The sequence below is a fragment of the Protopterus annectens genome, chromosome 5.part0 (assembly GCF_019279795.1).
Source record: "Protopterus annectens isolate FY-2018-M chromosome 5.part0, PAN1.0, whole genome shotgun sequence".
In the NCBI taxonomy this organism is placed as follows: domain Eukaryota; kingdom Metazoa; phylum Chordata; order Ceratodontiformes; family Protopteridae; genus Protopterus; species Protopterus annectens.
Window position 1 is genome coordinate 1407706476 of NC_056735.1, and position 14002 is coordinate 1407720477.

The 14002-nt window shown below is 41.0% G+C and overlaps 1 protein-coding gene across 1 annotated transcript in view; it reads left to right on the forward strand.

The window, feature by feature from the left end:
- Positions 1–14002, forward strand: part of TFDP1 (transcription factor Dp-1) — a 1398147-nt gene that overhangs the window by 141256 nt on the left and 1242889 nt on the right. The window contains exon 3 of the mRNA XM_044072010.1: positions 3681–3758. Coding sequence (XP_043927945.1) covers positions 3681–3758 — 78 coding nt within the window. The remainder of the gene's footprint in view (positions 1–3680; positions 3759–14002) is intronic.

Consider the following 14002-nt stretch of genomic DNA (forward strand, 5'->3'; position numbering starts at 1 on the left):
TAACACCAAGCACCAACTAATCTGAGCCAGGGATGAGAGACTATTCTTGTGCACCAGATTAGGAATTACAGTAAATCTAAAAAAAATCCGCCTTATCTCCATCGCAGTGCATCGTATTCTTAGGCTCAGACATAGACTTAACCACCATGACAGCAAAACTGACACCAGAAAGGATAGATTTGTTGCACAACCAAGTCAGATTCTTTCTGACCAAAGACGAAGTACAGGCAAGGGTAGTTCAAGTTCTAGGGACTATGGCATCCACCATTCTTAGTTCTCCTAGCCCGTCTACACATGAGTACTTCAGTGGCTACTTTATGCCCAGTGGTCAATGCAGGATCTACCCTTGTCCCACCAAATACTGATTCAAACTCCTGCAAGAGGGATCTTACATGGTGGTAACATACAGATCAGCTTTATCTAGGTCAATTGGCGTCCGGGATTTCTTTATGCTTTTCCACCCTTTCCTCTCATACCCAAAGTGATTCAGAAAGCATAACTGTTGGAGTACCCTGATCCTCATTGCTCCTTACTGGCCTCGCCAAGTCTGGTTCCCCTTCCTGTGGCCTTTTCTCTTGGAGGAACCATGGATTCTGGAATCATCTCCACTCCTTTTGATTCACCAATCAGGCCAGTTGCATCCTACCATCCAAACCCTGAAATTGACAGCATGGCTGCTCCAGTTCCAAGAATAGCCAGGTGTATATCCCTTTCTCCTAATGTTAAACACATCCTCTTTTCTTCCCACAAGCCTTCCACCAGGAAATTATACTCCAGTAAATGGAAAAGGTTTTCCATTCGGGTGGCTAAAGAAGGCATAAATCCCTACTCAGCCCCCGTAGAGTCTATTCTGTCCTTCTTTGCATCTGTTTTTCAAGGAGGAGCTGCAGCTGCTACACTTAGAGTTCAGTTGGCTGCCATTTCAAATTATTTTGGGAACATGGGAAATTCTGTTATGTCCCACTCTTTATGTAAAACCTTTTTGAAAGGAGGAGTCCTTTTCAGACCTCCAATCGGGCAACTTCCGGAGCCCTGGGACTTGAACTTAGTTTTATCTCCTTGATTTCTCCAGTATTTGAACCGTCTTCATCCGACTTGAAATTGTTGTCTTGGAAGACATTGTTCTTAGTAGCTATAACATCTGCTAGGAGGTTTTCAGAATTGCAGGCTGTGACCATTCATCCTCCATATATTATATTCCATAAGGACAGTCTCTCCCTAAGAGCTAATCCTTCTTTCCTCCCTAAGGTATGCTCAGAACATAATCTAAACACAGTTATTGAATTTACCAGTATTCTTCCCCAATTACGGTAATAAATCAGAATACAGACTGCATTAATTAGAATTCTCCGATTTTATATGCACAGGACTAAAGATTTTAGGAAATCGGATCAATTGTTTCCTTCTCAGAGAAGAACAAAGGCTTGTCCGTTTCCAAGGTAACTTTGTCTAAATGGCTTTCAGACTGCATCTCATTTGCTTACAAAAATGTTGGGAAACAGCTATCTGCTAAAGTAAGAGGCCATTCAACTAGAGCTGTGTAAACTTCATATGCCTTCAAATCAAAACTCCCAATTGATACCATTTGTGTAGCAGCTACATGGGCAAGACCTCATACTTTTGTCACTCATTACAAATTGGATTTGACCTCCCGGGACAGGTCATCCTTTGGGTCCACTGTGCTCAAGAGTCTCTGCTTGAGCCACCTGGGGCTGTCCCATCCAGCAAGAATTACAGCAAGGTAGGACTACATAACATTAAGTTATGCACTTACCATAGCGTTCCTTGTTTGTAGTCCATCTAGTCTACATTTTTGCATCCCACCCTCCTTCCCCCATCCTGTATCCTGGAGGAACTGGTGGACTATCCATTATGCTGTCTGACCTTGTTAGAGTTGTCTGTCCACATGTCATGGATAGTAAAACAAAATCTTTTATATGTACATAGTTATTGATAGTATAATCACTATTCTGTGTTTAGTTACTTTCTTGCAAACAAGATGTGGGGAATTGCTGTGGTGTACCATAGGATAGGGGATAGCCTCGAGCCAGTAAAAGCTCTTGAGCTTTAGTATCGGCCGAGTCGGAGACGAGGATCGACTCTGAACCCATCCAGTAAGAATGTAGGCGAGATGGACTACAAACATGGAACGTTGTGGTAGCTACATAACTTCTTATTTGAGCTCTTGATTTCTGCTTTCCCTTTGAATAGAATTATGTTAATACCTTTGTATTTATTTTTTGTGGATTCATATACATGTAATTTCTTTAGACGTTGTACGTGTTAATGGCATACTTGATCAGAGGTTATTTTGGGGGAGTGAGGCATGATGGGTAGGGGATGAGCTTGTGCTTTGAAGCCTAAAGCTTTGGAAAGTGGCAGAATATGATCCAAGGGTTCATAGATTAGAACTAGGCTAACTGCCCTTGTGAGCCATTTCAAGCCTAGCCAGTTATCCCATGTGAGAATCAAACCGTGCACTGTGTCTGTAAGGTAAACACCTTAACCTTTGTCATCCTCCCACCAGATACGAAACCCACAGGTTGAGGAAAATGAAAATGGACAACACAGATGTAATGTTACAATGAGTACTTAACTTTTTTATCCTCATAGGTGGCATCTGGGGGAACATATAGTGACCTTAACAAATGTATATACTTTTTTTTTTTTTTTTAAGCACAGGCATATGTGAGCGCACTGACATAATGCTCTGACGAGTTACCTAATTTGCAAATATGGACATCAGTTGGACATATTGTCAGATTTCACCAGAGTTTAGAAATTGAGCTATTTGGTTCAGTTTAATGACTGAAGCATGTCTATTTGCCTATCCCCAAAAAATGTGTAGACAAAGTGCATTGCCATCATTTAAAAACTTTTTTGTTTGGCTATCTGTTGCTGACTTTATATTTATTGCTGCCCCCATGCCCCCCCCTCCTCAGTGCTACTGTGTCTTGAGGGGTTCTCAAGTCGTAACCCTTTACAGGGTGAATCTTGTCCCTCCTAAGGGGCTGATCTGTTGGCTGCTTTGTCAGTGCCCCCTCTCACAACGGGATGGAGAGAGAAGCTGGGATCATTGTACTGCAGCTGCACGCACCGGTAAGCACTACCTCCCCTCTGATTTTCTTGGGCTGAAGTGGCCTTAATGGGTGTACAGTTGTGTTGCAAGGAAAATAACCTCATTTATATGGAGATGTCAGTCTTTGCTTTCTCATCTACTACAGCAGTGTTATTTGTCGCATTCTTGACTGTGACACCACAGCTTCTGATTTAGACCACGTGCTCCCTAACATTTCCAATGCGAATAAGTAAAGCAGGCAATGTCTTGTCTTTCTTTCCCCATCACTCCATCTCTAGCAACTTCCCAAGCCATTGGTGAAGTTGGGTTGTCTAGATCAGTTGAGCTTTGATCCCTCTGTGCAACAAAGCTGCTGTTTAATATGGTATAGTTACTGTTATTTGCAAGTTGATCAGATTTCCACTTGTGAATATTTTAAACTATGAATGTGTTGCACAGAAAAGTACATTTTCCTTCATTTACAATAAACAAATCATAAGTGTTGTTGCTGCAGTACATTGAAAGAACTAGCCTGCATCCTGATAGTATTTATGCTGAGAACATACATGACAGACAGGACACCTTTTTTTTTTCTTGTTTTGTGATTTTTTTTTTTTTTTTCTGTTTGTGCAGGCTGGCCTAATTGAAGCAAATGGAGAGTTGAAAGTTTTTATAGACCAAAATCTCAATCCTGGTAAAGGTAAGCATTCTTTAGTCAAAATGGTAAACATTTGTTTTACTTTGTTTAAAAAAAAATAGCTTTTGGGAAAGCAAGAAAAAAGTTTGAGGAAAATAAATTAAAGCAGCAACTGATGCTGTGCTTTCTAAACACGTGTAAAATGCATGAGTTGTGAACCATGCAAACAAAACTATAGTCATTCTAGTGCTACAATGTTTTAAAAGGTATTTTTGCAGAATGGAAAATTTTCCCCTTTTTAAGCACCGTTTTGTAGAGGGATGCTCATTTCATGTCAGAGTTTATCAGGATTCAGATGAGTCTTTCTTGTACTTGGGAGGGCAGAGACTGTGCCACTATCTGCCCCAGATGTTACTAAGAAAAAAAGACTTTGTTCGGACAGTTAGATGATTAAATTCCTCCAGTTATATACCTCTCTAGAACTCTTCTGTTTAGCTGTTTTGCTCTTACTTCATAATGTGGTGACAGTCTTGCATGCGTCAGTACAGAACACAGCTGAAAAAATTGCATTAAAAAAAAATTGAAGTGTGTGCAACTATAATAGTGTATGGAATTGTTGCCATCACTCTCCTAGTACCCGCATTTAAATGTTATCTGGAACCACTTCATTAAACCACTATGCAAAGCAGAAAAAAAGGATCCTAGAAAAAGGCCTCACCTTCCTACCCCCAACAGAGAAGCTATTTGGTCCAGACCATTGTAGACCTCAGACTATTCACAAGGAAATTAAACCTCAATGTATACTTTCAAAGCAGAAAACCAGTGGATCCTATCGCCTCAGCTATGATTCCAACCCTGAAATGCAAAAGATCAAGCAATTTTTCCAACCCTCCACATTGCACTGTTACTGCATTTGAAAACAGATGTAAAACAGACATCTGCAAAATCCTCCAAAAAACACCTAAAAAGGCGCAAGAATGAATTTGTGGCCCTTGACTCTCCACAAGGACTGAACCAGAAGAGTTATGAAACCAGACAAAAGTGGCAGAATTTTGATCACCAGCACAGCAGCAAATAAGATACTTGGAATGCTCAATAATCCTACCTACTATACAAACCTAGAGTGCAGCAAACTAGCCTACAAGGATTTACTGACTGCAGTCGTATATCTCTGTGAAGATGGCCTCAGCAGCAGCAGCCTGCTTGATTTGCTTAGTTATGCATCACAGACTTCCTTGTTTTTTGGGGGCACTAAGCCTCATACAAATGTATGACCCCCCCCCCCCCCCCCATACAGGCCAGTTATAGTTAGTGGGGGAAATGTCACGGAACCAGTGTCCATTTACCTAGAGGTGAAAATCAAACCTCTGGCAGAAAACAGATTATTCATCTTGGACAATTCGAACCTCCTGAGAAAGATCTCGAAGACCTTACAATTGACAAATATGCATGGCTACTCAATATAGACGCGAATGCTCTGCCCTACAACTACTGCATTAGGGCAGTCATTGAAGCCTACCAGAAGGAATGGAAAGCTCTCCTAGAAGAACTTGAAATGATTGGTCTGCATTTACAACTGCTGCTGAGCAGCAGCAACTTTTGATTCGAAAACCATTACTTTTGACAGATCAGAGGCATCATAATCTGGGCTACTATGACCCCAAGACTAGCAAATACAGTTCTGAGGATATGGAAGGAGGAAGTGAATTACATGTCTGCGTTTTGTATGACCTATTGGTACAGATTCATTGATATATTTATCATTTGGAGCTGTGACCTCCAGCAACCGGATGGGTTTTACGAGCACAATAGCAAATCTGCCAGCTTTCTGAAATTCACAACCACCTGCAGCCAAACGTCTGGAAATTTCCTGGACCTTAGCATCATGAAACCTGAAATTGGAGGATAATTTCCAGTGACTTGTTCTGGAAACCCGCTAGAGAAACCTGCTTCACCACAGGAACAGCATGCATCTCTTCAGAACAAAAAGAAATGCCATCAAGTCCCAGGTTCTCAGAATTGCTGAAGTCTCTAATGAGCTCACAGCTTTCACTAAAAACATCCCTTAATCTCTAGAAGGATTTCTTAGCTAGGGTACAGCAGAAGACTGATCAGGTAAGTCTTCAACTCACACCAAACGACGACTGCAACCTACTAACCAATCTGGTCACTCATGTCAAACCCACAAAATCCTGAGACACAAAAGCAATGAAAAATGGAACACCAGCTGTATGCTGACTTACTCTGTGGATTACTACAAACTCAAAAGGCTATAATGGACAAACTTGCAAATTACTAGTGAGAACGGTTCCCTAAACAAGATACTTCCACATAGACCAAAGTTCACCATCAGAACAAAGTACATTAGAAACTTCAAGAAGAAAGAAGTAACAGGACACTGCTGAAACAATTCCAATAAAATCACTTTTATTAAATAAAAGTAAGCGCTTTCGGGATAACCCTTCATCAGACAAATTATAAAACTAAAGAGCAGCCATATTTAAAAAACAAGCCATCCAATCATTTGCTTACAAAAACCCGCCTATTTTTTAGCACAGGTTTAATAGGTAATACATCATTAAGGCCCGGGGGTCTATGTGCTCTTAAATCTACTATCCATTTAGATTCAGCTAGAGCTGTTCTATGTTTAATGTCACCCCCCCCATCACTGGCCCTGATGTTAACAATGCACCTAAATTTAAAAGTGTGTGTAGGATAATCACTTATGTGTCTATAAAGTGCATTGCTCACATCACATGTTCTGATGTTACTAAGATGTTGCAAAATCCTAATCTTGAGCATATTGTTGGTCATACCCACGTAAAAACATTCACACTGTTCACAATTGGCCATATAGACTAAATGTTGCGTCCTGCAAGTTGCCCTCCCCTTAAAATAAAAAGTTTTAGTCATATCTGGATGTTTAAAATCAATATCACTCTTAATGTATGTGCATGCCTTACAATTGCCACAGGGATGGGTACCCACTCTCATATTAGGTGTATGCCCTTTGTCCAGATGGTATCTCTTTACATAACAGATCTTTAAGGTTATGATTCCTTCTGTAATTAAACATAGGGCGTTCACCTACTATATCTTTCAGGCCAATGTCACTAGTTAATATATTCCAGTTATTCTGCACTATTCGGCAAATATCTTTGATGTTGCTACCATAGGTAAAAAGAAGTTTAGGTTTGTCCTTCCTATACCTATTCGAATCAATGTTGACCTGTCTATCTCTAACTGAACCATCCATCCATGGCCTGTACTTTGTTTTTCTATATTGTTTGTTGCTACTCATAACATTACTAACCATATCTCTCCCATACCCCCTGTCTGTGAGGTGTCGTCCTAACCTAGATAATTCTTCATCACAGCATGCATCCTCCGAGCACACCCTAGATATCCTACCCACTTGACTCTTAACAATGTTGGGAAAGATGTGCCTCTGATGCATGCTGTCAAAAGATAATGTGTTCTGCCAACATTGTTTCCTATAAAGTTTTGATGTGAAACACAGATCTGTCTGTTCCACACAGACATCTAAAAATTCTATCTGGGTAAAAGAAGTTTTAGCACTAAAACTCAGGAAAGTGGTAGTAGTATGAATGAAAGCTAAAAACCTTTCAAAAGTGGATGTGTCCCCATCCCACAAAATAAAAACATCGTCCACAAATCTAACATATAAAACTATATGTTTATCCCATTCCTGATTTTTCAAAATTTCCTTGGTTTCCCATTTGGACAATACCAAATTAGCATAAGTGTTGGCACAGGGGGTGCCCATGGCTACCCCCTGTGCTTGTCTATAAACAGACCCTGGTCCCATAAAGACATTGTTATTCAAAACCAAGGACAGTAAGTTCTCGACTACTAGTCGCATGTGATCTGTTGCTCCCAAGCTGCTAATGACCTCTCCCACTGCTGTTATCCCATATTGATGTTCAATGACTGTAAATAGACTGTTAACATCCAAAGTGGTCATCAACAGTCTCTTTCCTTTCAGTTTGGTGACCTGGGCTAATTGCCCCAAAAAGTGCCCTGTATCTCTTAATATGTTATCTATCTTCTCTAAATATGGTTTTAAAATAAATTCTAACCAAATGGAAATGTTTTCTGTCACCCACCCTCTCCCTGAAACTATGGGTCTGAGTGGTGGGTCTCTCAGGGATTTATGGATCTTGGGCATGGCTTTAAATATGGGTGTGACTGGTTTCTCTATCCTTAAAAACTCAAACTTCCTGATTTCAGTCCCCTGTCTAGCAAAGCTGTTAACTTGCTTATACACATTATCTATAATCATTCTAACCTGTAATGGATTAATCTGTTCATAAGCACCATCTGTGGTCAATGTGTCCCTCAGTTTCTTCTCATACCATTCAGTATCTAATACTACAATAGCCCCCCCCTTATCTGCCATCTTGATGGTTATTTCCTTATTATCCATTAAACCATGCAATGCAATTTTTTGTCTCTGGGTAAGATTATAGTATCTATTAACATTTCTACCCTCAAAATATTTGAACAGATCATTTTCACATCCATTCATAAACAAATTGAGTGTGGGTGTTAAGTTGGGAACAAAACTACTAGGTTTCCTCGGGCCTATAATATCACTAACTTGGTTATCATAAATCAGTTTACGCACAACACTCCTGCAAAATAGCATTAAATCAAATATTACATCACTATACACACACATTTTGCTTGGAACAAAGGTTAAGCCTTTGTTTAAAACATCTAGTTCATCAGTGCTCAGCATAACCTTAGATAAATTATAAACAATGCCATTAAACATACTGTCAGTCACTGTAATGTCCTCCGGCGTTTCTCTGCATTCCTGTCCTCGCTTGAGGACCTCTTCCAGGCACCCTTCTTTCTCACTGGTGCCGGTAGATTCCCCAAAAAATGTAGAGCCCCTTGATTCATTTTCGGACGGGCCCCTGGTTCACTTTGTTGTTCACTCGCCATTCCGACTGTTACAGCCATCACAGGGCTCAAAAGATCCCCTGTAACCAATGCATCTCCTGTCGAGTTCGAGGCATATATCTCGCTAGTGCTTTTAGTCACAACATCAGATGCCACCTCTGCATACGAGGAATCTTGTGTATTCAACCTGTCTGCGGTCGTATTCACAAAAACTAGCGAACTACTACATGCCTCTTTATCTTTATTCGTGTATAACCCCTCAGGCTTATCCTGTACAGATAAACCAGTCAGTCTCGGCGTTTGCGCTACTAAATGCGCATTCGATGTTATGGATCTCCCTGTTGCTTCAGCAATGCGTGTCGACTCAGTGCGTGTAGCCTCCGTACGTGTTGTCGTCATCATTGGGAGACGTTTCACAGGCTCGGTGGTACGTTCTCTAAATCTCGGCCAAACAAAAATATTTCCATCAGTAAAATCGGAGTGATCCCTCCTGATTTTACCTAGTTTGGTCTCTCGAAGTTTATCTGCTTCCTTCGCTAGTTGTAGTTTCACTGTGGAAAGTCTTTCTTTGCTCTTATCAGGAAAGTCCATTACAAGTCTGGAATGTAGCAATGCAACCTCTTCTTTAAGCACATCCAGTTCTGGTGCAAAATACTTTATTAAAAGTTTCATATACTCCATGCTTGTATTTAGGTTAAGTGCCTGCCATTGAGCTAGCAGCTCAGGGTATCTATCTCCCTGAGCTGGCATGCACAAAACTCTCATACCCCTAGGAACAATGCCATATTTTAAACAGGCTTCCAAGTGAAAAGCCTGCCATTGCAGGCGCTGCATTTTACCTGCCTTAAAGTTCCATTCTTTCAGTAGATCTTCAAATGCTCTATCTACTGCTGCAGGTATATTTCTTGCTTGTAATCCTTCCCTCTGGACAGCGAACCCCAAATCAAGGAGCGGATTACCTAGTGTAGTTGCTTCTCCACCAAGGTTACCATACACAATTTCACCCAAGGTATTGGGAGAAATAAATGCAGAGTCCTGATTGTTATTCTCAATGTTCTCAGCAGGCATAACGTTACCAACAATATGAATCCAAAAACAAACAGAGATAACACGTTATGCTGAAGTCCTGACGTACCAAATCAGATAAATCCAAGAAGAAAGAAGTAACAGGACACTGCTGAAGCAATTCCAATAAAATCACTTTTATTAAATAAAAGTAAGCGCTTTCGGGATAACCCTTCATCAGACAAATTATAAAACTAAAGAGCAGCCATATTTAAAAAACAAGCCATCCAATCATTTGCTTACAAAAACCCGCCTATTTTTTAGCACAGGTTTAATAGGTAATACATCATTAAGGCCCGGGGGTCTATGTGCTCTTAAATCTACTATCCATTTAGATTCAGCTAGAGCTGTTCTATGTTTAATGTCACCCCCCCTATCACTGGCCCTGATGTTAACAATGCACCTAAATTTAAAAGTGTGTGTAGGATAATCACTTATGTGTCTTGCAGGACGCAACATTTAGTCTATATGGCCAATTGTGAACAGTGTGAATGTTTTTACGTGGGTATGACCAACAATATGCTCAAGATTAGGATTTTGCAACATCTTAGTAACATCAGAACATGTGATGTGAGCAATGCACTTTATAGACACAAGTGATTATCCTACACACACTTTTAAATTTAGGTGCATTGTTAACATCAGGGCCAGTGATAGGGGGGGTGACATTAAACATAGAACAGCTCTAGCTGAATCTAAATGGATAGTAGATTTAAGAGCACATAGACCCCCTTGCCTTAATGATGTATTACCTATTAAACCTGTGCTAAAAAATAGGCGGGTTTTTGTAAGCAAATGATTGGATGGCTTGTTTTTTAAATATGGCTGCTCTTTAGTTTTATAATTTGTCTGATGAAGGGTTATCCCGAAAGCGCTTACTTTTATTTAATAAAAGTGATTTTATTGGAATTGTTTCAGCAGTGTCCTGTTACTTCTTTCTTCTTGGATTTATCTGATTAGGTACGTCAGGACTTCAGCATAACGTGTTATCTTTGTTTGTTTTTACATTAGAAACTTTATTGAAAATATAATCCTCCCTCCATCAGGTGGTCCTCCCAATTGCAACTACTGTGGATGTTCTTAGTGTTTCACTGTTGTAGTCATTTACGTTTGGGGTAATCTGCTGGCAGATTGCCCTCAGTCGGCCTGAATAACAAAGTCTTGGGTCCTGTGTCGGTTGCTGTCTCATCTTCCATGACGTCAGGTCGTCAGGGGTATAAAACATGCAGCCGACGCCATTTAATTCAGTCTTTCTTGCCGTGTGGTGCCAAAGCAGTTCGCAAGTGCCGGTTGGCCGACTCCTCAAATTTTCGCATTCGAGTTTCAGAACCGAAGTCTTCAAACTAAAGGTAAGTACCCTGTTGGGGAAACTTTTTTTTTTGCTCCTTACCAATGTCAGTAAAAGTTAATAATTGCATTACTTGTGGGAAGCAAATACCTCATAAGGATTTTCATTTGAACTGTATTCCTTGCCTAAGCCCAGATCACAGCGTGCCTTGCTGTCAGTTTTGCACTAGATTTAATTAACGCACTATTAAGCTTCTGTATATTTTGGTGCAAAATTTAATTATCCGGAAATGTCGTCTGTTAGCAATCCGACTACCGGAATTCACAAAAAACGCAAAGAAAAAGACTGTCTAGGTCCAAAACCAACAAAGCTTCTCCTAAGCCATTCGCTGGTTTGCCGGTACTCAGTGAGGCACTTTCGCAGCCCCTGATGCCCGCTACTTTTGAGTTGCAGGCCTCTACCGAGACCCATTCGGAGTCTGGTATCCTGCGAGATTCTCAGAGTATTGAACCCGGGGATGTCTCTCCCTTGGATGGATCCGTAGCCGCTGAGCAGGTACCAGCTTCTGAGGGTGTTTTCAGGCCTCAACATTTTTATATTAAACCGACGCCAGCCTCAAAAACAAGGTCAAAAACATCTATGTCAAAAAAACGATGCATGAGCCACGTGCTCAGGCCCCTATGCCTAAAAAAGATTATCAAAATGGCTGAAGATTTAATTATCTTGATCAGGGGTTCACAACCCCCTGTTAAGAGGCCTAGGCAAGGCACTGATTATGAATCTTCATATCAGGTTTCCATTTCTTCTGATCAGGAATTTTCTATTCCACCCTATGAGGATTCTGGTGCAGAGGAATCCATCCCATCTCCATCTCCTCCTGAGAATTACTCTTTTGGAGAGACTTTGCATACTTTAAGGGAACATTTTCACTGGGAGAGTCAGGACTTCTCTGAATCAAAAAAGAGGCTTAGGGATTTCCTTCTTCCTCAGCATAGGCCTTTGGCAATACCTCCTGTATTACATTGTTGATGATGTGTTTTCGGAATCAAGCATAGCTCCTGATTCCTTGCCTCAGTTTCCTAGTAAGCCAGACAGATATTAGAGTTCCTGACTCCCACAAATTTCTATTCAAAAATCATGCTGCTGATCCTGCGACTATTTCTCAGGGTCCCAAGGGCGTAAAGGCCTCTACAGCCAAAAAATCCTACCCCCTCTGACAGAGATTCCAGGGAGCTAGATAGATGGGGAAAGAAGCTTTATACATCTGCAAACTTGGCAATCCGCTCCTTAAACTGCCAGTTTCATATGCTTAAATATCAACAGCATGTTATGGGCTTACTGAAACAGAAAATTATGTTGATTTCTGATTGTGTGGAAAATAGAGTTACAGGAATTATTGCATTCAGCAGTACAGGTTGGAAAGCATACTTTGCAATGTGGTTTTGATTCCTTGGAGGCCTCTTGTAGGGCCGCCGTTACTGGATCTATGATTAAAAGGCATGCCTGGCTCAAGGAGCAAAATCTGCCTGATCATGTTAAAGCTAAATTGTTGGATGCTCCTTTACAGCATGATACTCTGTTTGGTATTAAAGCAGAAGAGGTTTTTAAGAAAATGGAAGACAAAGCGAAATCTATGTAAACTGTAAAAGATTTGTTGCAAGTGCAGCCACCCAGGTTCAGTAGACACTGGCCTACTAAAAATTGGTCCTTTCCCGTCTCCAACAGAGCCACTCAAGGCAAATCCAGGAGCTCAAAAGGCTCCAGATACCAATCACAGGGTTCTTACAGGTCAAAGCAGTGGGGTGCCACCACATCCAAAACTGGAGGAAACAAAGCACAACCCCCACAGTAAGTAGTCTCAATGACTTTCCTCTACCATCACCAAGCACTTACCTTTTGGCAGCCCCCTTGGGGGAAAACTACCACTTCATGCTCAAAATTGGCAGTTAATTACCCAGGACAAGTGGGTATTAAACATAGTATCCCAGGGGTACAGATTTCATTTCCATACTTTGCTAATTCCAAACGGATGGCTGGATCTGCCACAAAACCAGTGGGCAGAGGCCCCAGAAACAAGTCATGTCCCTCATGGATATGGGGGTTATTCAACCGGTACCAGAAAAGGAAAAAGGACAAGGTTTTTATTCAAGACCTTTCCTGGTACCCAGAAAAGACAATTCATAGCATCCAATACTGGACTTATCTATTTTGAACACATTCCTGGACATTCCAAAATTCAAAATGCTGGCTTTACAACAGCTACTGCCTATGCTAGGCAGAAATGCTTGGTTAGTAACTCTAGATCTAAAAGAGGCATACCTACATATCCCATTAAGGGAATCATGCAGAAGATACCTCCGTTTCAAAGCAGATTTTTTTCATTACCAATTCTCTGCACTGCCCTTTGGCTTATCTACTACGCCCAGGGTATTTACAAAGTGCCTGGCACCAGTAATTGCATTTTGCAGACAAAGAAGCATTCAAATCTATCCTTATCTGGATGACTGTCTCATTCAAGCAGAGGACAAGGACACTCTTCAACATATGGCGTTTGTAAAAAGGCTTCTAGCATGCCTAGGGTACACCATAAACGAAAAGAAATCACAACTGGTACCCTCTCAAATAATTACATTCCTGGGCGCAAGCTTGAATACAACTGCCCAGGTGGCTTACCTTACGCTAGACAAAGGCAACTGACAACATACTTTAAACAAAAGCCAACAAAAACCCAGCTATCTGCAAGACAAATTCTGCAGGCTTTGGGGTTCATGGCATCCTGCATTCTACTAATTCCATATGTGAGACTGCATATGAGGAAACTTCAGTTGCAACTAAAAAGTTTATGGAGTCAACATTCACAATCTGGAAACAATGATTCCTCTCATTCCTTGCCTACAACAGGAGTTTCTTTGGTGGGCAGAGAAATGTCACCAAAACAAGGGACTGTCATTCACACTCTACCCCCTGCTTACCCAAACCTTAACTACAGACGCATCAGACTATGCTTGGGGGGGCCCACCTGGAG